Genomic DNA, 25066 nt, shown 5'->3' on the forward strand with positions numbered 1-25066 from the left:
AGCTCAGTTAGCATCTCTCACAACTTCGCCATGCAAGGAGACCGTGAACGATCGCTCGGCGTTGATCCGGCCAAGTCGGTTGAAAGCCTCGAGGATCTCAGCCTGCTTGGCCTTCACTGGTGCCAAGCTCTTGTTCAAGGCCGCCTCAATGGCACCCTGGATTTTGGCGACAGACTCGTCCGAAAGATGGACGATCAGAGGTGCAGGGGCAGGAGCAGGAACAGCCACAGGGTCGGATTCCTGTTCGGGCTCCGGGGGCGAGTACAGTCTTGTGGGGAGATCCACCACAAGACTGTACTCACCAAAGGTACTGATTGTGCGTGCCTGGCTAGGCGGTGCACCCAACCAGGCAGAAAGCCGGAGATAAGGGTCGCAATAACAGAAACTCGATCCATCGTGCAGAAGAATAGTGCCGGAACTTAACGAAGTCGGACTTGGGAGAAGAGAAGAGAAGGATTGTGATGGTTGCTGCAATCGACAATCTGTTCATCATACAAGAAGAATGCCGTACTGTCAATGAAGTCGGTCTTAGGAGAAGAGAAAAGAAGGATTGTGATGGTTGCTGCAATTGACAATCTGTCCATGGTAGAGGAGACAAAAGGGGTGCCGGAACTGTCAAAGAAGCTGGAGATGAGGGCAGCGACAAGAGATATGCAATCCAAAAGAGAAGAAAAAGGTGCTGAAACTGTCAAAGAAGCTGGAGATCAGGGTTGCGACAATGGATACTCGATTTATGGTAGCAAGAAGAGAACAAAAGGTGCCGAAAATTGTCGAAGTCGGACATGGGAGAAGAGAAGAGAAGGGTTGAGTTCCAGTCAGCTGCATATTTAAATGAGTTGGATGCAACGAAGCCGCTCTTTCCAAACAATGTCCCTTCCTCGCTCGGCGGTTTGGCCCATCACAACAAACGTCATTTCTGTATGCAGGGAAGTAACAGAGACAGTTCCATGCCAGAATCCAAACCGGAAGGCGTGGATCCCTGATTGAAGACCTGGTACTACTACGATGAACAGAGCTAAGAGGGCAGCAACTCGTCCTGCGCTGGGCATCAGCGGATCATTTGATGTCGTCTGATGTTTCGACCACTGTCAGGTACCTATCTGCCTACCGTAGGAGAGAATTCCGGTCAAGGATGGGTGTGATGGATGGTACGGGCGCACCTAAGCGGTACAGAAGCTCTTGACGTCTAGATCACGTGCTGTAGGCTGTGGCATGATGACGCGGGACCAGACTATCAAATATCATGGTCAGGTAACTAGCTGATGGCGATGCAGGTAGCTCTGATCGATCAGTTCTGCTGTCCGCCGTACTTTGATGAGCGCGAGAGGAACTGCCTGGTAATAGGCAGAACAGGGATCTACGAAGCAGCGGTGCATTACCTAAGTCGGGCTAGATGCAAGGCTGAGATGCCTGGGGGTAGACTTAGGAACACTACTTTGTACGTATTGTAGTTTCGGCGACAACGTAAGGACAGGCAGTCTGCCTGGTTCCCACGTTCGTCTGAACCAGGCACCTAGAAAGGATGATCTCAGCGACGCACAGGAACAAGCAAGGCTTAGGTACTTGTGCCCCCGCTGAGAGGCCAGTCTAGTCTCGCCGTCTGCTCGGGGGACCAGCTTCGCTACAAGCCTGGAAAAACAAGATAAGCGCAATCAAACACGTGGACTAGTAAGATGAAATCCCTCCAATGCTCCTAACCCATTGCATCGCTCTCAAAAGGCCTTCCCTGCCGTCTATGCAGCCTGCAGCAAGGCTGGTGTCGCCGCAAGATCAGCCGCCTTCTCACCTCTCTCAGTTCCATCCGGGACTACTGAAGCCCACGGATTTCAGGAGCGGAAGTTTCCAAACCTCAAGATTTCGAAATGGTTCATTGCATTGCGGTCGATGGATATCGGTGCAGATAGATAGATGGCTGAGCCCTGCGCCCGCTCTGCATGACTCCTCGACGCCCAGGCCTGCGCCTGCCTTTCTCCTTTCTATACCTCTTGCAGATCCAGATCCTCCCATTTCTCCAGCAAGTACTCCATCCCAATGTCAGAGGGATCGGAGATGTGGCGATTGAAATCCATCCGGGCGGCAAAATCCGCCAACAACTGCTGACAATTGTCCGGCAGCACGACATTGTTCTGGTTGGCGGTTTGCTGCAGCAGAAGCAGCACGCCCTTGGCCACGCGAAACCTCCGGCTGGCCGCGCGCACCGTCACACAGAGATTGAACAGTGCCTTCTGCGAATCCGGTCGTTCATCGAGGCCTTCGAGCAGCGGAAACACCGCCGTGGCCATGGGTTGCATGATGATGACGGGGAAGTGGTCGGCGCCCCAGTTCAGGCGGATCTGTTCGACGAGTTCGCCAATCTCGATGCATGACGATATCGACGTCTCTTTCCATGGGCTCGGCTCGTTCGTCTGCGGCGTCTCCACCAAAGAGGGCCGTTTCAGTTTGCCCGCCTCAAGAGCGGCGATTTGCTTGGCCATCATGACAACCACCCAGCGGTGCATCGCCCTGTTCTCGTTTAGCATGGGACCATGTCCATTTCTAGCACTTTGAGGAAAGGTCCATCTCTAGCACCTTGGGGAAAGGGAAAGGGGTAGCACCTTGGGGAAAGTGAAAGGGGTAGAGCGTAAGCGGATAGGGCTCGGATGGCGTAACGTAATCGAGTCGGGTCAGAGCAACTAGGGTACAGGGTACAGGGTACTCACTGCAAAGCAATCACATGCGGCATCGCTTTGTCGTGCATCTTCATACAGTCGGGCAGTGTTTTGGGCCAGTCGCTTAGTTGGCGACAGTTATTTTCGAGTTCTTCCAGGCTTTGCGCCGACTCCTTTTTGAACTGGTCCGTAAACAACGTCTCCACCCGAGTTGCCTCCTCGATCAGCGAGACGAAACTTAGAAAATGGCAGTCTGGATGGAAGACGACCGGGCTATGCGGCTGCGGATACGGCGTCCAACCAGGATGCTCCTTTCGGTCGTGGTCGGCAGGCGGCTTCGGTCGAGTGGGTGGTTTCAGGAGCCTCGTCCTTTCCAAGTTCATCAAAGCGCACGAATTGAGAGTGTAGAGACTCCACAAGAGTCTGTCGAGGCATCGGTCAATCTTGCTCAATCGTGCTGGTCCAAGATTGCCAGTCCGCTCAATCCTCTGCCGCCACTTGTCCAGCCCCTTTGTACGATACAGTTGCTCGTGGAGGAGGGCATTGCCAAGTAATTCTTGACCATTAGTGTTGAGACTGGTAAAGAATGATTTGGTCAGCGAGTTGGCAGCGAACCATGGCTGTCCCTACAACTGTTGCTTAAGAACAGTGAGGGAAGGACGACTTACTAGGTCCACTGGACCCCCAGAGCCGCGACATATGCCAGCGACACGTGGCCATTCTCAGCCTCGATTCCCTTTTTCGCTTCATCGTAGAACTGTCTCCGGATCCACTCATTTGGCTCGGAGCCGTCTTCGCCCAGTGTGTCTAGTAGCTAGACCGGCTGCTCGTCAGACATGGCTCAACATCGACGACGGCGTCGTGACTCACACATGCATCGGCCAAAATCATATTGACCAGATACGGCGTACAGATGAGACTGGTAGTATCTCCTGACCGCATCGCCTCGAGAAAAAGGTCGACATCGACCCAGTGCCACCACGGATGGGCCCACGTACACCATAGCGAGATGAGATGTGAAACAAAGTCATCGTCGTCAGTCACCGTCGTCCATGGCTTGGCAGGCACGGATATCGGAGGATTGACAACGTCTTGGATCCGGCCGAGCATCCGTCGACGGGTGCGCCGAACCTTGTGTCGATATGCCTCGTCAAGTCGCAATGAATTGTTGTTGTGTCCGTAAAGCTGGGTTTCAATATACGAATGGAGGTCCTGTCTGCTAGCGCTGCTCTGGATCAGGCTGATGACTGTTGTTAACTGGCCGGGCGTGGCGGTGCGGATCGCGGCCAGTAACTCGTCCAGCAGGTGCCGGTCCGACTCCAGCACATCAATCTTGCGCTTGACGGCCAGTTTCCGCCGCCCGTCGTCGTTTTGATCCTTGACACACTCGGTGTTGTGAGAAATGCAGGAAATGCAGGGGATGCCAGCGTCACACTGCACGGTCAGTCGGGCACTTTTGCATGCCACAGGGAGAGGGAGAGGGAGAGTGAGAAGGGGAGAGCGAGGGAGAGGAGCGAACCTTGGACCGGCGCCTTTTGCAGGCGAAACACGCGACACTCTCCTTCTTCCGCCCGCGCGAGTCTGGTGGAGAATCCGACAGGAAGCTCTGCCCATACTCCGAGTTGGTTGTTGGGACTACAGACCGCAACGAGGTCCAAGACATATTGGGATGCTGGTCAAACCATCCCTGACCGTGTTCGTGCATCAGGAGCAGTGAACAACATGGGGATGGCCACTGCAACTAGACGGCCGTGGTCAAAGTTGGCTCAGACCCTGTCTTATGTGATGATGCTGAGATCGAGACGGGGCTGCGTCACAAGTCGTCCGACCGGCCCTGTGCCCCACGAGCGCGAGCCAGTCAAGATCGAGCTTCGGAGCGGACTTGTTTTCCTGCCATGAGGAGTGGGAAATTTACCAGCCAGGGACACAGCGACGATGACGTCTGGTCGCACCTCTATACTCCGTACTCGTACAAAGTCCGGAGTACGGAGTAGAGTACATATGTACATGCAGTCGGGCGGAGCGAACCGAGCTTGATCGGACCCGGCGCCATAGTAGGCCGTAGGTAAGGTCCTTAAGGACCAGCTTCTTCCTTATCGTGCCCGATATTCACCAGCCAGTGTCTCTCGCAAAATACGGAGCACGAGGACGGATACAGAGTAAATTGCTGGCAGGAGTCTCGTCTCACGTCTCATTCATCTCACTCACGGAACGAATCTGGGGCGGCACACACTAGGTGCACGTCAACGTCATTAAAGGGGCCGAGCAAGCTGGGTGGGAGCACGTGACCGTAGGTCATGTGATGTGTGACTTGGGGCATGTGACTTGCCCTGGTCTTTCACTGGAGGTGACTGGCACTGGCCACTGGCACTGACCTGACACGCAGCATTCGACACGGTTCAAGTTGAGCGAGCGCCCGTCCTCGTAACGTGGCTGTCTCCTGCTGGCCAGAGTGCAGAGACACTCAGCTAGTAGGCAACGTATCGTCCATTGTCCTATATCGGTCACTGCGACGCTCATCTCTGGCATCCAATCTACTTCTTCTTGTCTTCTTCCATGCCCTGCACAATCCATTTTCTACCCTCTTGGGCCTTCCGCTCCATCAGATCCTTGTCATTCAACAACGCCTTGATCTTGAGAGGCTTGGGCACATCACAGCCTTGCTTGACACCTGGCCTCGCATACATCATCTCCTCCCATTGCTTCAGGGCCGGGAACTCGGCAATGTCGACGTTTGCCCATCCAGCGTAGATGACCCATCCGATCGTCGTAATGTCGGCTATCGAGATGTGGTCGCCCACGAGGTATCCCGACTGTGAGGTTTGGAGATGCTTGTCCAACACGCCGTACAACCTTCTGGTCTCGTTGACGTAGCGGTTGATGGCATATTCAATCTTCTCGGGGGCGTACCGCACAAAATGGTGCGCCTGACCCTGCATCGGGCCTAGCCCGGCATTCTGGAAGAACAGCCAGTTGTTGGTCTCGTAATGCTCGCGCGAGCCGGCCGGGTAGCTGATCTTGTGCTCGGAGTCGTACTGCTCGACCAGGTACTGTAGGATGCTGCCGGACTCAAACAGCCGGATCTTCTTCCCGTCGGCAAATGTGTCGGTGATGGCGGGAATGCGGCCATTCGGGTTGATCTCCAGAAACCATGGCTCCTTTTGCCGGTTTGTCGAGATATTAACGTGCTCGACCTTGTAGGGCAGTCCGAGTTCCTCGAGCGCAATCGATATCTTGAACCCGTTAGGTGTCCCATCGGTGTACAGCGTGATGCCGGGGCGCTTGACGTCGGCCATGTTCGTGGTGCTGGATATGTGCTGGGTGTGTTGGGCGAGGCGATGGGACATTTGCAGATGAGACAATGTGAATTGAGCACTTACGTTACAGCCACAGTCGGCTCCTTAAAGCACGAGCAGACCTTGCGTGATACAGTAGCGTGGATCGTGGACGGCCGATGATTCACGATTGATATCAGATGATGAGTAATCTGGACGTTGCCTGTAGTGTCCTAATACTCGGTAGTAGTGTATTAGTGCTCCTCCGTATGCGGTATGTATCGTATATCATTGGGCGTCAGCACTGCATTCAGTCAGTGGTGCGGGGTAGTGCCGAGAGAGTAAATTGACTTGTCTGACAAGGGCCTAAGGCCTTCCCTTGCCGAAGAGCTCCAATATCAGAGGCGGATCGTTCTTTGTCAGACAATATAATTGCCAAACCTGCTATACCTGCTCTTCATCAAACTGCGTTCCTACTAGCGCATGGTCACTCATCTTTCGCGTGTTCATCTTCTTTCATCTTGTACAAATCCTCGGCTTGGACTCAAGCAGAGGCATCTCCAGGTCCCGGCTTCGAAGGAATGGCCAGACTCTCTTCTCTCCGTCTCACCGATCCTATCCATCTCCTATCGCTTGTCGAGTCGTGATATTTGATGTCCCTCCCTCCGCCTGTGGCTTGCATCCTTGCGCTGAGCACAGAAGAGAAGGGAAATCATGGCCACCCGCACTGAGCTCGTTGCCCCTGCTTCCTCTAGCTCCGGACCTGCTGGCGTACGCCGACGCTCCTCGTCCCACTCTACCCAGAGGAAGCCGTGGCAACACTCACGCCGGCCTTCGTTCCACTCGAATCACTCTCGTCCCGATCCCGAGGAGATCCAGCGTCTCTCCTACCACGTCTCGCGCCAGACGACGAGATCTTCGCATCGACACGAGCCGAAATGGTACAAGATCCGTTGGTTCAAGGGAATGGTCGACGACGTCAAGAGGAGGGCGCCGTACTACTGGAGCGATTGGAAAGATGCATGGGATTATAGAGTCGTCCCTGCCACGGTGTATATGTATTTTGCAAAGTATGACAGCCCATATCAATAATATTCGTCACACAGTGGAAAGCCTTGCCCTTCTTGGTCCAACGTGTCAAAATCTGCCCAACATCAAACCCGTTCTAGAGTCTACATGACTGGCGACTGACCACGTCTCCAGTATCCTCCCAGCGCTAGCCTTTTCGCTCGACATGTTCACCAAAACCCACAATTCATACGGCGTCAACGAAGTGCTGCTGTCCTCCGTCTTGGGCTGTGTGGTATTTTCTGTGTTTGCCGCTCAACCCTTGGTCATTGTCGGCGTCACTGGTCCCATCACCGTGTTTTCCTACACTGTCTACGACATTGTGGTCCCGCGAGGCACCAACTTCTTCTCCTTTATGACCTGGATCGGCATTTGGTCACTCGCCATGCATTGGCTTCTGGCCATCGCCAACAGCTGTAACGCCTTGACCTATGTCACTCGTTTCAGCTGTGACACGTTTGGCTTCTACGTCGCCTTCATTTACCTGCAGAAGGGGATACAGGTCTTGACGAGACAATGGGGCCTGGCCGGCGCCGAGAGTGCATATCTCTCCATCATGGTCAGTCTCCTCGTGCTGGGCTTCGCCTACGGCTGTGGGATCCTAGGGAACAGTAATTTGCTCCAACGCCATGTGAGAAAATTGATCGAGGATTACGGTACTCCCCTGACCATAGTCTTTTTTACGGGCTTCGTCCATATCGGGCACATGAGGGACGTCCACCTCGAGACGTTGCCTACCAGCAAGGCTTTCTTCCCCACTGCAGACCGTGGTTGGTTTGTGCATTTCTGGGATATCAGCGTCGGCGATGTCTTCCTTGCTATTCCATTTGCCATTCTTCTGACCATCCTATTCTGGTTTGACCATAACGGTGTGTACCCACCAACCTTGGATAGAGGGAGGTACTGACATTCTCTGACCAGTTTCCTCGCTCATTGCCCAAGGGACGGAGTTTCCGCTTCGCAAACCGCCGGGCTTTCACTGGGATATCTTCCTACTCGGGTTGACTACCGGGATTGCGGGCTTGCTGGGGATTCCCTTTCCCAACGGCCTTATCCCACAAGCTCCGTTCCACACCAACTCGCTCTGCGTCACCAGACAAGTGGTGGACGAGAAAGCAAGAGGCCACATTGTCCGCGTAACGGACCACGTGGTCGAACAGCGCGTCAGCAATCTCGCGCAAGGCCTGCTCTTCGTCGTCACCATGACCGGACCGCTCCTTGTGGTCCTGCACCTTATTCCGCAGGGGGTTTTGGCCGGCCTGTTCTTCGTCATGGGCGCCCAAGCTCTAGTGGGCAACGGCATCACACAAAAAATGCTGTTTCTGGCACGTGACAAGGAACTCACTGACGCCAGTGACCCTTTGGCACGGATCGATCGCCGACTGGCCATTTGGGTCTTTGTGGCGCTGGAACTCATCGGGTTCGGCGCGACGTTCGCCATCTCCCAGACCATTGCGGCCATTGGGTTTCCCGTGATCATTCTGCTGCTGATTCCTGTACGCACCTGGCTGATGCCAAAATGGTTCCGTGACGAGGAGCTCAGGGCCCTGGACGCGCCTACTGCCGGAGCGTTTGTCATGGAGAGCGTTGGCGGCGCGTATTACGGCGCGAGTGAATCCGCGACGCCCAACTCCAGTCCGCCGGATGAGAACGACGAGATCGCAGTCGTTGACGATACTTTGGAAAGAGGCGAGAGCTACGAGTTACAAAGCACACGCGCGAATCCGAAGATGGCCGAGAACGAGAACGAGATCCACAATGCGGCGTCTGCGCGGGGCAGCGATCAAGCTCGAGGAAATTCTCCGCAGGCAAGGCGGATGAGCCACAGTGAAGTGCAAAGGCCAGGTGTGGGCAAGAGGAGGCGAAGTCGCAGCTCGCTTAACAGACGTGTGTGAGAGGGGGTCACACGTGAAGACGAATTTCAATGCCAGATATCGGATATTAGATATCAGATATCAGGGGGGATAAATGGACTTGGACATGAAGATGAATATACCACTGATACATAGACAAAATGATGCTAGACCAGGAGGAACTAGGTATTACTCTGCAAGCAATTGGATTATAAAAGAACTAGCACTACCGCATGACACTGTCGAATGAAGGTTGAAATGTTCTATATGGTCTATCAACGGGTCAACGGGTCGCAGGCGGAGCTAAGGGGCGTATACTATATAGTATAGTATAGTATAGTATAGCCTATATAAACCAGCCTCTCTAGTTGAAGAACAGGGCTAAGACTAAGAATACGCCTAAGTTTTAATAGAGACAAGTCTTTGGGAGGAAGGGGAGGGATAAAGGAGGTACTACCACTACTACAACTTATCCGGTATACAAGCTAGATAGGAAGGAGGTACTGTAGCTAAAGTAGGAGGTCCAGAGGGACATAAGAAGAGTACTTAGGACTCGGTATCGACCAGGTAGTAGTATAGCTGGTAGACAGATTAATTACACACAAGTACGAAGGAGATACTGTAGCTAAGGTAGGGAGGGAAAAAGGAGGTACTACCACTACTACAACTTACATACCGTTACAAGTAGGAAGGAGGAAGGAGGTACTATAGCTAAAGTAGGGAGGGTCCCTAAGGGTGACCCTAACGGGGATATAAGAAGAGTACTTAGGACTCGGTATCGACTAGATAGTAGCATGGCTGGTAGACAGATGGATTACACACAAGTACGAAGCAGGTACTGTAGCTAAAGTAGGGAGGGTCCCTAAGGGGGATTCTAAGGGATTCAAAGGGATTCACACCCGAACAGTCAAACCAACACTCTCAGCCAAACCCGGCCTCCTCGTCTCCAGCACTTTGAGGGTCTGGTCAAACACCTTCTTCTGCACCTGGCGCCCTGTGTCCGAGTAGATCCAGCTCTCGACGTCCTGGTTCTGGCCGTCGGACATGAACTGGCCGTGGCTGGCCGGGCCGGCCGAGGCGGCGTGGACGAACGTGCGGGAGCCGACTTCGGTGGACCGGCCGACGAGAAGGCGCAAGAGACCAAGCACCAGCTGCAGCGGGCGAGGCAGGTCGCGGTCGAGCTGGGAGACGCATAGGCCTGGGTTGACTAGAGTGATGACGACGGGGGAAGTGGAAGTGGAAGTGGTCGGGGCAGAGGTCGAGGTTGAGTGGTTGGTAGCAGCGGTGTTGAGGCGGGCGACAAGTTCTCGCACAAAAAGGACCTCGAGGAGTTTGCTGACGTTGTATCTGAACCGCAGATGGTATGGTGTCAGTATCTTGCTTGCTTGCTGACAGGTCACTAGAGTGGTTTGACGCGGCGTTATGTGCATAGGTGTTGGTGGGTCTACGTAGGGGTCTGAGAAAAGCGAAAGTGATGGTGAAACCAAAGCAAAGCAAAAGGAACAGCGAAATCAAGGTTGAATTGAAGAATGGATGGGAGCGCCAGTCTTTTGCTTGGGTGGACGAGAGCAGGAATGGCAGACTCGTTCCCATTCACGACACCAACAACAGCCATCGAGAGGTGGATAACATGTGAACGTGTAAGGCGCCAAAGCATCAACTCACCTATCGCCGCCGTTGAAGGCCTTCTCGTCGTTTAACCGGGCGTAGATATCCGGAGCATTGGCTTCGACGAACTTCGTGAAGTGATGGACCTCAGAACTGACGATGGCCAGATGCGGGATTGAATCAGGAAACTCGGACTTCGTCTGTGCCAGCTTAGGCAGCAGTGCCAGGGCGAGCAGGAGGGTGTTGATGACATTGACCTGGATGGTCTGCTCCCAGCCATTCTCGACAGCGACCCATGTGGTGTTGTTGATGCCGGCGTTCTCGACCACAACGTCCACGCGCGGTAGTTCGGTCTTGACGCGGTCCGCGAACGCCAGCGTCGATTCGGTGCTGGACAGGTCCAAGGGCCAGACTTGGATGGCGTCGGCGTCGGTGCGATGTTTGACGCTGCGCACAATGTCCTCTTTGGCCGTTTCGCCTTTGGACACGCTGCGCACGGCCAGAATCAGCTGGGCGCAGTTGAGTCGGTAGAAGTGACGGGCGGCTTCGAAGCCCAGGCCGACGTTGGACCCCGTCACGATGACCGTCTGGTTGGCGAATGACTGGGATGGAGGCGGCGGCGTGCGGAAGAATTGGGAATACAGGAATCGGCCGACGGCGAGGCCGAGCTCGGGCTTGATATCGAATTCTTGAGACATTTGATGCGATGAAAGGATGGAAACCCTTGTTTGGTTGTTTGTTGGTCCCAGGATAAGATGCTCGCAGGATTGAACTTTCCAGGAAGCACTCTTGGACTGATGGGATACAAGTCTATTGAATTCGTCCTTTGGTGTACACGATAGTACGTGTGTCACAGAGCACGACTTGGGTGTTGCTGGTTGTGGAACGCAGGTGGGGACTGGGACGACACCGGCCCAACCGTGCAGAATAGAGTCAGAGTCGACGTGTGGTGAGAAGGCTGAGGTTGACGTTGACGTTGACACACTGGCCGCGGGGGGGAGGAAGGTCCTATGTAGTACGGGGTAGCCGTACGGAGACGACGGAGACCATCTCCCCAGGAGGGGGTGAAATGCCCCTCGTGCCTCCAGTCTCCGAGTCTTCGTCATCGACTATAGTGAAAGCGTGATAGTGATGGATGAATCTCGTCCAGGGTCCTGGCTTCTGGGGTCCGTGCCCCAGAAAGCTAAATACGTACCCAGTGCAGTAGCGGTATATGAATCCGTACCTGACTGGTAAGTTTGGGATCCAGCTGTCTGTTGCCTAGAATAAATCACAATGTCATATTCTGTCCTCGACTAGGCTCTGGCTCTAGCTCTGGCTCTGATTCTGCGTCCGTTCGCGAGGCTGGCATGTTGGCTGCCACTTCCGCCAACCCTTGAGTCATAGTACGTCTGGCTTTTCAGTAGGATACTTCTGTCATAAGCATATCCAGACTTGCTAGAATCTGTCCCACTAGGCATACTCTCGCTCTCATGGCCACATTCTGGCAGTGTTGTCTAGCGGCGGTGAGCTGCTTGGAAACGGCTTCCTCCAATTTAGCTATTGACGCCAGAGTTGCGCTATGCTTCTGTTCCAACATCATGTTTGCGCCTGCACCATCCATGCGGCGTGCTTACGGTAGATGTCCCGGCGGAAGGTCTGCTTCAGGTCGCCCACCAGTTTGATGTCGACCGGCAGCGAGGGTTGGACGGCGCCGATGCCGCACAGGCCGTTCTTTCGATCGATGAACCAGGCCAGCGACACGCCGCCGCCCCAGGTTAGTGTGCGCTCGCCGTACCAGCCGTCGACATCCTCCAGCGTAAGCAGGCCGCCCAGACCGTGGCCCACCTTTGTTCCAGGGTCGGTGCCTACCCGGAAAGAAACACCGATAGGACTGGCCAGCGCAGCCTGATGCCCCGTGGTCGCTTCGGGGCTGAGATGGTGCTCAAACATGTCGTCGACGGTCGCGGGCTTGAGAACCTTGCCGTCGTTAGCCAGCAGCGAGCGTAGCACCTTGACGTAGTCGGCGCCGGTCATGAACAGACCGTGGCCTCCAAAGTCTCCGCGCGAGCGCTTGTTCATGTCGCCTGAGCCGCCCAGTACAGCGAGGCCGAGGGCTTCAGGGTCATCCGGGTTGAGATCGACTAGGCGGGCGCGTAGATCCTCTCGCAAGACCGGGCTGAATTGGGCGTCGGTGATGCCGAGAGGGTCGAAGATGCGCTTCTGCATGTGCTCGCCAAGCGTGCCACCCGTCACCCGCTCTACTATACGGCCGGCCCAGTCGAGCCCAGGACCGTACATCCAGCTGGCACCGGGCTGGAAGGCGAGAGGGTAGCAGAAGGCCTCCTCAACCGGCCGCCGTCTGCCTTCTTGTGGAGAGTTGAACTTCTGGCTCCACCGATCGACCAGAGGGTTGATAAAGTGGTAGCTAAGACCAGAGCTGTGCGTGAGCAGCATCTCGAGAGTGATGGTCCGGACGGGCGGTTCCAGTAGCGGAGTTTCGCCATCATCCGAGAATCCAGTAATCACCTGCCTCTCGGCGAGCTCGGGGGCGATGGAGGACGACAGACCGCCAGTCAGGGTCAACAGGCCGTCCTCGACGCACTGCAGGGCAGCGATGGTGGCCATCAGCTTGGTGGCTGAGGCCAGGAACAGCACGTCGTCGAGCCGCTGCGGCCGCTTCTCTCCCGAGAGCAGCGTTCGCTCTCCGAGTGCCTTGTCGTAGACGAAGCGGCCATCAGCGTCGGTGGCGCAGATGACGGCTCCGTTGATCTTGCCAGCATCGATGGCCGCCTGGAAGCTCGTCTCTATGTCGTCGGCCATGATGGACATGCAAGCAAACAATAGCTAGGTCGATATTGGCTGTCTTTTTCTTGAGATAGTAGCACATACAGATACTACTAAGCCCAATATCTTGCCAGTCGTAGTAGGACGAGGTTGAAGTTGCTGAATCTTACCCCGCGCGCAAGAGATCTTTGTGTCCGGGGTGTTTGTACTGGTCCGTACACTGCTCATCCGACGGTGAGTCATGTCACCCATGAACCTGAAAATACCACTGCTTGACCTCTCCAAACCTTGTCCGATTCCGGGTTTCGTTTCATGTTTCTTTGAATACTCCTGCCTTTGAAACGGTTTTCCCAGATTCATCCTGAGTCCACCATGTCCACAGCGTCCACGGCCGCTTCGAGGACTCGGACTACCTCTTCCATAAAAATGATAGTGCCATACCAGCAACCACGCATCAGTTCGCCCAGGGACAACTTCTCGACTTCAGGGAATTGATTTTGCGCGTATTGTTGCTCGAGAAGGTGTGCTTGTGCTTGAAGGTAGCGCACATGGCGAGTAGTTACGTCTCGGTCGCGGTCTCGGGGCGCGGGCAGTGGGTACCCTACAGGTAGGTAGCCAGGCTCCGTGACAAAGTATAATTGATCGAATCTCTCTGTATTGTACAAAGCATCTCGGGGGAATCAAGCCTGCCTGTGCACCAGTGGAAGAACGTGGCAGCCTCAAGTGCGCCAAGGGAAGTGACATCTGCTCGCGGCTCACCCCCGGTCTTACAGCAGGAGGCTTAGGGGCCTAAGGAGTCCCCGGCTCGCGAGTCAGGTGAGCCGGTACCCGCCACTCACCCGTCGTGGGGGTCCCTAGGCCTTAGGCCTTCCGCCCTCAGGCTCAAGAGCTAAGCGCCTAAGCCCCTTGTCTCAGGGGCTAAGGCCTCCTTAGGCTCTACCGAAGTTCTCCCTAGGCTCTACCCGGAGTCTACCCGGGGTCTATCTAAACTTTACCCAAAAATTCCGAGGTACGGAGTACAGTAACCCCTTGACTTTACCCTTAGGACATGCCCGCCCGGGCGATTGGTCAAGTCTCAGCAGGTGATGATCGCATGCTCGCCAGGACTGCCTGCGCACTTCAGTCAACAACGGACTACGTCTTCTGATAAAATGAGTTTGTACAATCACACCTCGAACCGCGGAATTTTCTATTTCACCTTGGCTATGCGGCCGAATGTCCATGATACGCTCTCGGTCCCTTCTGCACAAAGAGATCACATACGAGGAAGCCAATGAAGCCGAAACGAATATCCTTCACCAAGTGAGTACCCGTGCTCACCGGTGCGTGTGCCGCGTCTCAGGTGGATGAGGATCACTAAAGGATTGGGGAGCTCAGTAGACGGTGGGGAAAGAGATACAGCAGTCTTATCGACGACGTGCTGGAAACTACAAGGGCGTGCTAGGTTTATTTCGCTGCATCAGATTGGCATCGCTCAGCTGTCCAACACAAGTGGCTGGCTTGGCCAACAATTCTTTTGTCCGGTATTTGGAGCCGGTCCGCTGGACTTCTTTATCAAGCACGTGGATGCTGGCAGACGGGTCTGCTTGGAAGAAGAGCGAAGCTGCGTGCTTGTCTCTATTATCCCCTCTAGCAACGAGCCCAGGCACTCTGGACCTCTCTGCCACAGCCGATCCGCTTCATACTACTTCGGGAGCCAGCAATGCATGTCTAGCAGGTAACGTTTCCAGCGGCAGCCATGGTTTACGACAAGTTGAAGATGTTCTCCTGTCCTGGTTGTGAGGATGCGTCCCTTGTCCCTGTTAGGTACTGCGTGGTGTGTGTCAAATGCTACAAACCCAAGGGTGTAAAGAAAGGACTGATTGTGAACTGCTTCTCGCAACCCCAAGACGCCAATCACACCTCGATGACGAATATGCCGCAGGGCAAGGATAACCTAAGCAATTATACTACGCGCTCGAGCTAATATGACTTCCTTACAGGTGTCTCCGAGCCATCTCGAAAGCCATACTCTCTGGAGCGATTGTAGCGAGCCATGGACGATACGACCGGTGATATCACCGTCGCCATCGCCCCACGAAGCCCCTAAATCGGGAAAAGGTGAGATCCCGAGCCGGAAGCGCTCAGGGTGACGGAGGAACCTCTCAACTGGAGTGCGGCTCGCAAATATCATAATCTGGTCCTCCTCTGAATCTGGACACACATGGTCGGCGCCGCCGTGTTGGCATCCAACCATAGCTTTCGACCTGGAACGCCCTCACATCAGCGCATCTCTCCCACCGGCCTGTTCGGTCTTATATTTCTCAAACTGTTTGATGAATTCGTCCTTGAAGTCCTTGACATTGTTCATGACCAGTTTGAGATCGCTCTTGTCCAGCCTGCTCTTTCGCTGCGCCCTGGCCAGTCCCAGCGCGCTGGTGACAATGTTCCGAATCTGCCGGCCGTCAAAGCCCATCTTGACCACGTCCTCCTCCAGCCATTCTTTGACGTCCTCCCAGTTCTTCACCAGGCCCTTCTTGGCCAGTGGGCCCAAGAAGCCCTCGAAGATAGCCATCGTCTGCTCCTCGTTCAGGCTGATGTATTTGAACGCCACGTGGATGCGGGATTGCACCGCCACGTCGAATTTGGCGATTTGGTTGGTCGTGAGCATTAGGATTCCTGTAAGTTCCGAGACAAACACAGGATTAACCTCTCAATCCTTCATGAAACATTGCACATGCCACATGCCACACTGCACAGGGGATTACAATTACAGTACTCTGTAACCTCGACCTGAATGGATGGGCCTGGAGCTGGATTCGAACTTACCTTGGTAATATTCAAGTACTCGAAGAAACACTGTCGCCGTCAGAAGATTGCGTGGAACAAGGACGGATAGGCATGCACGCCCGCACTTACCGGACACCAAGGCGTTTCTTTCCGTGTTGGAAGCAACTCCTTGCCCTCGACTTTCAAGGAAGACGTCGGCCTCGTCACTATGGCAAACACAAACACGTTGAGCTGGGGCTACCGGCACTCTTCCTCTCGGACTCGGAAACACAAACACAAACACGCAGCAGACACAAACACGCAGAGCTCGTTCCAACCCGCACTCTCACTCTCGGGCTCCAACTCGGCGAAATAAACACAAACACTTACATCAGGAGGATGGCCTGCCACGAGGTGGCCAGGTCGAAAATCTTGTTCAGATTCGCCTCGACGTTCTTGGCCCGGGTTCCCACGTCGGCGACGCTGATGGCAAAGAGAGGCTTTCGTGCTGCGAGGGCTACGGTTTCGGCTGTGGACGTCTTTCCCACGCCCGGGGGTCCTGCAAGATAAGATTTTGAGTGAGACATGGAGTGGATGCTCATGCAGTTGCAGTACAAAGTTCAAGTTGGGATTGGGCTGGCTTGGGGCTCACCATAAAGAAGATTGACCAGGCCCTTGCCTTTCTTAGCAATAATGTCGTCCACTTCCAGCCGGTCAATCTCGGATGAGCCGGCTTTGCCGTGGCCTTCAACCAGCTCCAAGATCATCTTCTTGGTCTTTCCGCCATCAGCAAGCTTGAGCCGGGTTGACCAGGCGTCTTCCGGGTCCTTCTCCGGGATATTCTCGAGCAGGCCAACCTCGAGCTGTGCCCATTGCTTGTCCTGCAGGGCGTAGCCAAGTACGCGAGGCGGACACAGCAGGTATTGCTCGTCCTCCCACGTGCCCTCTTGCCGGTCCAATTCGTCAAACCTGGTGCGGTACGCGTCGTTCAAGAGGACGTTCTCTCGGCAGTCATTGCAATTGCACTGGGTTTGCTCGTCGTCCGGCCACAGGGAGCCCACGCGTGCAACGGCGGGACCAAAGACAAAATATGATTCGAAGTCGACCATGACTCGACTGTCCACCTGCAAAGACGAGACACTATGTCGGTGTGAGCCCATCTCCCATCTCCCGATCAGATCCAATGGGGCATCGAACTCGACTCACCACTGAAGACTTTGGTGGAGCACCACGCTGCTCTATATGCTTGACCTTGCTTTTCAGCGCATCCATCATTCCTTCCCAGAAAGCTCGCCTAATCTGGCTCTCGTCCTATGACCTCGTTAAGACAGTCCTTCCGTGACCATGGGTTATTGGGGGGGCTTGTCTTACCGCTGCTTGATCGTCTCCTTGCAAGCCAGAGAAGCCCTGTTTCTCGAGAACAGCGTTTCCTCTGTAATCGAACAATCGAGAGCCTTGAGTGGCGGTGCACAAGGCGCGATACTTCTCTCCACGCTTGAGCAAAGCGGTGGTGATGGCATGCCGGCGGTCGTGGAGGTCGAAAGGAAAATAAGGCAAGGAGGTGATGGGCTTGCTGCCCTCGAAATAGTCGAACTCCAGCTGCAAGCAGTTGCGCCGGAATTTCTTGCCGTCCCAGTCATAGGTCCAAGCGAGGAGAGTCCACGACGCCTGCTCACGAGGCACTTCGTCACTGAAGTACGGCCACTGGCGGACGCTGTCCAGGACCACGAACAGCTGGTCTTGGTCTTGAAACGGTCGGCCATACACCAAGGTTCCGGGCGGGAAGATGGTCCAGAGATTCTCAAAGGTGACCGACTGTTGGGATTTGCAAGAATCTCGGATTTTGAAATACTTGTCGATCCTGGCGTCGCCAGAAGAACTGGAGATGGTGTCGAGGAGCAATTTCAGGTCCGACCGAGCTTGCTTGTCGGTCGCATTGTCCGTTGCCGTCGTCACCTTGACGGCTTCTTCCAGTTTCTCCCAGTTGAGGACCAAGGCTTCATACGGCGAGTAAAGCGTGGTGGGGGCGCCGCGGAAGATGTGGAACGGATAGTGGCTCAGCAGCTCTTTCAGCAGATTCCACAGATTCAGGTCGTGGATGTCGATTTATCCCGTGTCATCTTCGATTCCGGCCACGATCTTGCGCAGCGTGAACGCATAAGGCGTGTCTGCCGTCCCGCCCTCGTTGGGCTGCTCCTCGGCCCGGATTTGTTTGCGCTCGCGAGTCCTCAGGTCGATCACACTCACCAATATCTTCGCCCGAGACTTGGGTCCGGCGTCGGCCTCCCTGGTAGGCGGTGGTCCGGCGGTGTCGTCAGCAGGCTCTTGCGCCTCGGCCTCGCCATCGTCTGAGGCACTCTCTTGTGCTTGTGCAACAACAGGCTCTGGCTGGAGTTTCGAGAGCGCCCACTCGTAAGCCGCAACCTTTGCCTCCAGCGCCACAATCTTCTTCTCCAAGCTCGCCTGGATCTGCAGATGCGAGGCCTGAGCCATGTCCTCGACCATCGCGGTTGAGCCTGAGCCTGAGCTCCCGATCAGCGTAACGTGGACTCAAGCCTGGTGCAAGCCACTGGACACCGCGTGCGGAGGGGTGGTACAGCTGGAGGGTCCTTGTCCTTAATATGTACTATCGAAGCACCCCAAGGCTGTTGGGTACTCCTGTACTGAAAAGAGCGCGCGAACTGGGCTGTATTCCGTATGCGGCTCGCCCCTCGTTAATTGACGAGCTCGTCGAAATCGAGTCATGGACGAGACGAGATGTACAGCATCACCGGAATTGTAAGGGGCCGAAATGCACATGCACATATGTAGTGCCTGCCCCTCGAGCGGCTGAAGCACATCCTGGACCTACTCTTACTGTCCTGGACCTACTACTCCTGTACCGATTAGTGGCGTGTTCTGCAAGATGCCCAATCGACTCAAGTGGCCGGGGTGTTTTATCCAGCTTCGACCGGCTGCACCACATGGCAGACGGTGATGGGCCAGCACCAGTGCCCTTACCCCCCTTGATTTTTAGCAGAAGCAGCAGCTTGTTAGGCGACGACGACGGCCCCCAATCGCCAATTACACAAACCGAGGTAAGCATGGACTAAGGGACTCCGTAGTGTGCGAAAACCGAAGTCCGTGCCAATTGCACGCAACTGTTACGCGCCAGCCCACGCCTAAAGACTCGGGCGTACAGAGGCAAGGCTCCTAAGGCTCGGGGTTTAGGAGGCTAAGGGGGCTAAGGGGCTAAGGAAGCTCCTGAGGCTTAGGGGCTCAGGGACCCCGCCTACAGTAAGCGAGGGACTGGAATCTGCGCATGACTCTCGGTGCACATAGGAGGCTCAACTCCATTTATGTACAGAGCACACAGGACGGAATACGGATACATTGTCCTGGTGTCCGGAGCGCTGCTACGGATGGCCACCCATGATGGCAATGTCGCCTCAAGCTCAACTCTCCACCACCAGCACCAAAGGCCTATCTGAACAGGACTTGTGAGTCTCAGTACCCCCTAGCTAGCCATATGGCTCCGTTATGCTCCGCATATTGGCATCGACTCGCGACAAGATCTTTGACCGTCAAGACATACAGCTGATGGGGTGATGCATTCCCATTCCTAGGGCGACGATTCAAAGGTCCGAGGCCGAACAGATCAACTTCCAGAAGACCGTTGCCACCAGCAAGAGCTATAGCGCGACCGAAAAGACCGCCTTCAGCCTCAGCTCGGCGCAGGAGTTCCACGATTTCTGGGAGCAGACCATCCAGGCCAAGGGCGAATTCGACGACAGCCACGAACAAGGCTGTGGCCTGCGCGTCTGGGCGAGACAATACCAGAATGCGGCCTCGGTGGTCCAAAGCTTCATGAAGGACTTCTCGCCCATCATCGACGTCGTGAGAGATTGTGCTGGCCCCTACGGCGGACTGGCTGTCGGGACCATCTCCGTGCTCTTTGCTGTGAGTCCATCTATGTCTATCTACCAGTTGCTTACTGTCAGTCTGTGTGACGCTCGCCGTGCTTACTTTCAGCCTCTGTGACGCTCGGCCGTGCTTACGTTCAGGCTCTGTGACACTCGGCCGTACTTCCTTTCCGCCTGTGTGATGCTCGGCCGTGTCCACCGAAAGGAAGGAGGATGCTGAACTAACTAACTGTATGCGGGCCAGGTTGCAGCCAACAAAGATGCTATGGAAAGCTCGCTCACCGATGCCATTATCGAGATCAACGACCGGCTGCCCGGCTTGGATCTGTACCGACATATCTACAATGACCGGCACGAGCTGGATATCCGGCTCCAGGGCCGAATTGTAGCGGCCTATCAGATGTTCATCGAGTTCTGCATCGGAGCAACGCAGTACTACAAACGCGCGGGAGTGCGACGCTGGCTCAAAGCCATGGGTTGGCCTAACGATCTCGTGGACAAGGCAACCCGGGTGCGCAAGGTGATACTGGACATACGGCGCTTGTGCGACGAGTTGCTGGATAAGAACGTGCATATGATCAAACAGCTGAATCTGGATCAAAAGGCCGAAATTCAGAGTGAGTGTCCTTGCCCACGGGGTGCCAAAGATGGGCCTCAAAGAGGGCCTGGCGATCTCTCTCCATCTTCGCCGGTCGCATGTTGACTTTGACACTCGGCTGGCAGATCTTCAGGGTGAAATCAAACAGCTCCTGGAAGCACAGGACAACCACATCCTCAGCCATATCCAGCGAGCCCTCAACCTGTCGGACTATTCGAGCGAGCGCCAACATCAACAGCTGGAGCAATACAGGCGTGCTCTGGCTTCCGACGACCACCTCAACGCACCTTATTTCGAGCAGATGCGCGGCAAGCGTCTCGATGCTCTGAGGGCCGACAGCGGCTATCAATCTTGGTCCAACTCGGACGGCCCATCCCTCTTGATCCTATCTGGACACAACGAGAGCAGTATCAACTACCTGGATCGGTGTTGGGTGTCGCCCGTGGCCACGGCCATGATTTCGGACTTGTTCCAGGCCACCTCTGGAGGCACTGAGAATCTCGTGTACGGGTACTACGTCTTTCATTCGAAAGACGACCTCTACCGCTCCATCTCCGCCGTCCTTCTGCAACTGCTCCGGAAGAAAAGCGTGGTGTTGAGGAAGAAATCCCAATGGGACGAGCTACGCGCCGCCCTGAGCAATCTCGAGGCATGCAAGCCTGTCGCCAACCACAACCACGCCACAAGCGGAACCGGCGACGCCCGGAGGCTCGCCGCCTTCGAACACGTCGTCCACCGAGTCATTGGTCTTTTTGACGATTCCGAAACCATTCACATCGTACTGGACAGGCTGGACCAGTGTTGCGACCTGGTGGAAAAGGTGGACCAGCGCAAGCTGCTGCTTAAATTGCTGGCCAAGTTGGTCGAGAGCGCCCGGTGTCGCCTCAAGATCCTGGTCGTCAATAATGGGGATCAATGGAATGTGGAGCGACGCATCTCCGAGTTGGGTCAGACCATCCAAGGCAGAGTCATCTTACATACAGCTGTACAGCAGATGCGTGAATAGTGAACAGTGGATAGAGCACACCAAGCAGCAGAAGCTACCTCAGGCTGTACAGCAGATGCGTGAATACTTAATGGTGAGTAGTGGATGGTGATTGGTGAATAGTGCACACCAAGCAGCAGAAGCTACCTCAAATTCAGATTTAGAGACAAATGCTTGAAAGGCATTGCCAATGCCTTTGGATGACCAAGACGAACAGGACTGAAGAAGACAGGAACAAGAACATGATCGAAACCCAGGCGCTCCTAGACAGCATCCGAGAGAAGAAAAGCGAACCCGGTCTGGAAGACGCCTGGGATCTAATTCTAATCGCTCTGCATTCGGATAGGTAGGCCTTGCCCTATGATATGGAAGGCTATGGAACAAAACAGTCGGCATCTCTCGTCACAACTAGCATCACAATTCGGTCTTGAACACGGCCGAGGTTTTCTGCCAGCGAGAGACTATCGAATGGATCAGGGTCTCCATGTCAGCCCTGCTCCACGTCACGGCATCGACATGTACCAGACAAACCAACACGGTCAAACTGAATAGGCTGCAGGCGGAGATGACATATAGACACTTCAGGCGCAAGATCTGCCTCCGGCGTCGGTCGTCCCGGTCCATTTCCAGCGAGATGTCCTGCTGGGTGCAAAAGTAAGCCAGCATCAAGGCGATCGAGAGGGTGATCCATGCCAACAGGCTCCGGCTGAGCTTGAAGAGGTCGGGCTCCGTGGCGGCCGAGAAGTGAAAGACTTGCATGCAGCCGAACGTCAGCAGGATCGAAAGACTGCAGAGACGGACCAAGACGGCGAACGGCGAATAATGGAGCAGCCAACGCGACATCAGCGAGGACGCGAAGATGTGGGCAAGATACGCAGCGGCACCGGCCTGAGGTTCTGGTCAGCTCACGTTCATAGTTGAGAAGTATCTATGCAGCTCTCGTCCAGATTTGAGAAGTATCTATGAGGAAGCAGATGTAGATGGGGTAGTTACATACCCACAAGAAACTCAATCCGACTTGCGCTATGGCTATGCGCCGGAAAGTCTGATTCTCGACCAGCCCATTGTCGATCTGCCGTGGCGGGTGCTGGTCTGGTGGCTTAGGATGATCTGAGCCGTGCACATAGACAAGCCGGTATATGCTGAGACACGCGTGGCAAGCCCACCATATCGTTGAGACGAGGGATAGAGCACGACAAAGAAGAAGAGGCAGGTACCAATGGGGCTGCACCCCCAGCACAACAGCTACTCGCGGGTACCGCGCACTGCGCGCCACGCCTCCCTTCGTGCCATGTTCGAGAATCAGATGTGATTGCGGCGCGGGCACCGGTGCTGGGCCATTTGGCAAGGAGCTGTAGGATGGAGCAGGGCCACGGGGGGCCGCCAGTGAGAAGATGGCTGCAGCTGAGCGGCTGCACCGCCTTGTCAAGGGAAGTGGTATACAGATTATCAGATCAAAGTCGGTCGGTCGAGCCGCTGTGATCTTGGAGATTCCTGAATATCTGGGAGCGGAAGCCTAAACAAAACAATCACGCAGATCTGTCACTTTATACTCGAGCCTGGAACGGAGGTTGAAACAGCCTTTCCCCAGATCTTGGCATTCGCAGACTCGGACCTCACCGACTGACCCTCGCCCTTTCCTACGCGCTTATCTTTCTTAATGACGCTTTTCTCCACGTCTGTTCGCGTTCCTCGTCGATCTCGACGGGCAGCGGCCGACATCTTCAGAGTGCAGAAGTGAAGGATTCCAAGCAGGTCTGGGACCTCACGGGCCTGAGGCCCTCAAGACATGTCGATGATGACGCGGGTATCTCGACACGCTGTTCGATCAGTATCCCCGTTCGCCTTCGCCTGCGCCCGCTAGTCACCAGTCAGTCCAGGCAGCGGATTGCATGGGTTGCCGTTGATCGAAGCTGAACAAATCTGGTGCCGAGGCCCACAGCTGCAGGTGGAATCATTCAATGGTGATGGTGCGGTAGATATGCCAGCCTGCCAGCCAGCTCCGGATATGTCGGACACTTCCTCGTACGCAGAAACCTCCCGTTCGACTCTATCTGAGCCAACCGAAGATCATGCTTCTTCTTTGTCTACCTGGGCCACGTGAAGTTGGAAAAAGTAAGAGGAAGTCCAAGGAACACACGGTCCAGAATGGAATTACTTGGAAGGAAACTTGGGGAAAGAAAAACAAGAGTCGACCCCGAAAGCGTCCAGCATGACGACGGAAGATACACAGGTCTAGGTGATATGGATGGCTGTGCTCCAGCTTCATCTGAATCGGCGTTTACTCTTGTGTCATCCGTTGGGTTCTGGTTCGGTTGGGTGCTTTGCGACGGGCTGGTCCCTGGAATGATACCTGGACGAAGAAGCTGATCAGACATGGTTGCCACGCAAGTCTATTGCGGCAATATCTCTGTACCTCCACTGTGTTTGTCTAGTTTCCAACAAATTGGAATTCGCACCTCTTTAAATCCTTCCATGTCCAGCTTAACTAACCGCAACATGGCAGCTCCAAGAGGCCAAGGGCTAATAAACATCCCAAACGTCGCTTCTCAGTCGCTATTCCATAGCATGCCGACAAAGGAGATGGCGTACTCCCAGTACTGGGGGTACTGTACCAACCCCCATCTCCCGGTCCATGATGGCGGTCACTTTGTACTGCCGGCCTGTCTGGCTGCCGGTAGCTGGCTGCTCCTGAACCAGGATATTCTGCTCCACGAGATCACCGTGTGTAAACCTTCTTGGATGCATGTCACATGACGGTAGCCTTGCCAGCAAGGCTGATGGCTCAGCTGCGGCGTTGTGGCTTTAGTAGGTCAGCTGTGGGCGGCGGAGGCCTTTATCTTCTCTGTCCTCTCTGTCCTCTCTGTCCTCCTCTGTCCTCTCTGTCCTCTCTGTCCTCTCTGTCCTCTCTGTCCTCTCTGTCCTCTCTGTCCTCTCTATCTTCTCTATCTTCTCTATCTTCTCTATCTTCTCTATCTTCTCTATCTTCTCTATCTTCTCTATCTTCTCTATCTTCTCTGTCTTCTCATCTATCTCATCACCAATAGATCATGTTTCGAAGCTGTGGCATCTGTGCTACATACACCATGAAGCGAAATCTGGTCAATGGCGAATCTGATTATACTCCTATCAATCCTTCTACTAATCACATACGTAGGTAGGTTTCATCTCGATACCTAATGCAAAGGCAAAACACAGAACACTTTCGGTACTAAGATCGAGGGATTTTTGGGCATTAACGCATATCAAGGATGCCTGGAACAGGTTGCATGCCTGGGACAGGTTGGTACAACGACCGCACTTGATACATTGGGTATGCGTCTCGATATCAGAGGGACATCCCATGTTGAGGGCCGAATATACTCAAGGAGCTTGACAGGCGTAAGGACAAGAAGCCGATATAAGGCTCGACTGTTGATACCTTAGGTTGTGAAGTTGCTTCATGCCCAGCTGGCACTTTTAAGGAAGGAACGACATCTTGAATATAGAATGCTAGTCTCGAGCAGTATTCTGTTGAGGGCATTCTCCTGCATGTTCATTCTCCTGCATGTTCATTCTCCTGCATGTTCATTCTCCTGCATGTTCATTCTCCTGCATGTTCATTCTCCTGCATGT

The 25066-nt window shown here is 54.7% G+C and overlaps 9 protein-coding genes across 9 annotated transcripts; 2 read left to right on the forward strand and 7 right to left on the reverse strand.

Annotated features, from left to right (window-relative positions):
- Positions 1-3: 3 nt before the first annotated feature.
- Positions 4-395, reverse strand: A1O3_06165 (uncharacterized protein; the record flags this gene model as incomplete). Its single annotated transcript, XM_007736285.1, has 2 exons — positions 4-240; positions 303-395. 2 exons carry the CDS (start codon positions 393-395, stop codon positions 4-6), a joined length of 330 nt encoding a protein of 109 aa, XP_007734475.1.
- A 1581-nt stretch (positions 396-1976) lies between these two features.
- Positions 1977-4311, reverse strand: A1O3_06166 (uncharacterized protein; the record flags this gene model as incomplete). Its single annotated transcript, XM_007736286.1, has 5 exons — positions 1977-2502; positions 2700-3224; positions 3317-3462; positions 3519-4082; positions 4168-4311. 5 exons carry the CDS (start codon positions 4309-4311, stop codon positions 1977-1979), a joined length of 1905 nt encoding a protein of 634 aa, XP_007734476.1.
- Positions 4312-5182: 871 nt separating this feature from the next.
- A1O3_06167 (glutathione S-transferase) lies at positions 5183-5944 on the reverse strand (the record flags this gene model as incomplete). Its single annotated transcript, XM_007736287.1, has 1 exon — positions 5183-5944. One exon carries the CDS (start codon positions 5942-5944, stop codon positions 5183-5185), a length of 762 nt encoding a protein of 253 aa, XP_007734477.1.
- Positions 5945-6637: 693 nt separating this feature from the next.
- A1O3_06168 (uncharacterized protein) lies at positions 6638-8886 on the forward strand (the record flags this gene model as incomplete). The annotated part of the gene is made up of 3 exons (XM_007736288.1): positions 6638-6993; positions 7127-7860; positions 7913-8886. 3 exons carry the CDS (start codon positions 6638-6640, stop codon positions 8884-8886), a joined length of 2064 nt encoding a protein of 687 aa, XP_007734478.1.
- Positions 8887-9737: 851 nt separating this feature from the next.
- A1O3_06169 (uncharacterized protein) lies at positions 9738-11150 on the reverse strand (the record flags this gene model as incomplete). Its single annotated transcript, XM_007736289.1, has 2 exons — positions 9738-10191; positions 10510-11150. The coding sequence occupies 2 exons, from the start codon at positions 11148-11150 to the stop codon at positions 9738-9740; spliced, it is 1095 nt and encodes a 364-aa protein (XP_007734479.1).
- Positions 11151-12030: 880 nt separating this feature from the next.
- On the reverse strand, positions 12031-13254 carry A1O3_06170 (beta-lactamase; the record flags this gene model as incomplete). Its single annotated transcript, XM_007736290.1, has 1 exon — positions 12031-13254. One exon carries the CDS (start codon positions 13252-13254, stop codon positions 12031-12033), a length of 1224 nt encoding a protein of 407 aa, XP_007734480.1.
- Positions 13255-15475: 2221 nt separating this feature from the next.
- On the reverse strand, positions 15476-18471 carry A1O3_06171 (uncharacterized protein; the record flags this gene model as incomplete). Its single annotated transcript, XM_007736291.1, has 8 exons — positions 15476-15876; positions 16027-16056; positions 16117-16193; positions 16357-16525; positions 16619-17090; positions 17173-17277; positions 17338-18022; positions 18122-18471. The coding sequence occupies 8 exons, from the start codon at positions 18469-18471 to the stop codon at positions 15476-15478; spliced, it is 2289 nt and encodes a 762-aa protein (XP_007734481.1).
- Positions 18472-19380: 909 nt separating this feature from the next.
- On the forward strand, positions 19381-21472 carry A1O3_06172 (uncharacterized protein; the record flags this gene model as incomplete). The annotated part of the gene is made up of 4 exons (XM_007736292.1): positions 19381-19445; positions 19572-19905; positions 20113-20485; positions 20592-21472. 4 exons carry the CDS (start codon positions 19381-19383, stop codon positions 21470-21472), a joined length of 1653 nt encoding a protein of 550 aa, XP_007734482.1.
- Positions 21473-21865: 393 nt separating this feature from the next.
- Positions 21866-22294, reverse strand: A1O3_06173 (uncharacterized protein; the record flags this gene model as incomplete). Its single annotated transcript, XM_007736293.1, has 1 exon — positions 21866-22294. The coding sequence occupies one exon, from the start codon at positions 22292-22294 to the stop codon at positions 21866-21868; it is 429 nt and encodes a 142-aa protein (XP_007734483.1).
- Positions 22295-25066: the final 2772 nt, after the last annotated feature.

Source organism: Capronia epimyces (assembly GCF_000585565.1).
Source record: "Capronia epimyces CBS 606.96 chromosome Unknown aczIQ-supercont1.5, whole genome shotgun sequence".
Lineage (NCBI taxonomy): Eukaryota > Fungi > Ascomycota > Eurotiomycetes > Chaetothyriales > Herpotrichiellaceae > Capronia > Capronia epimyces.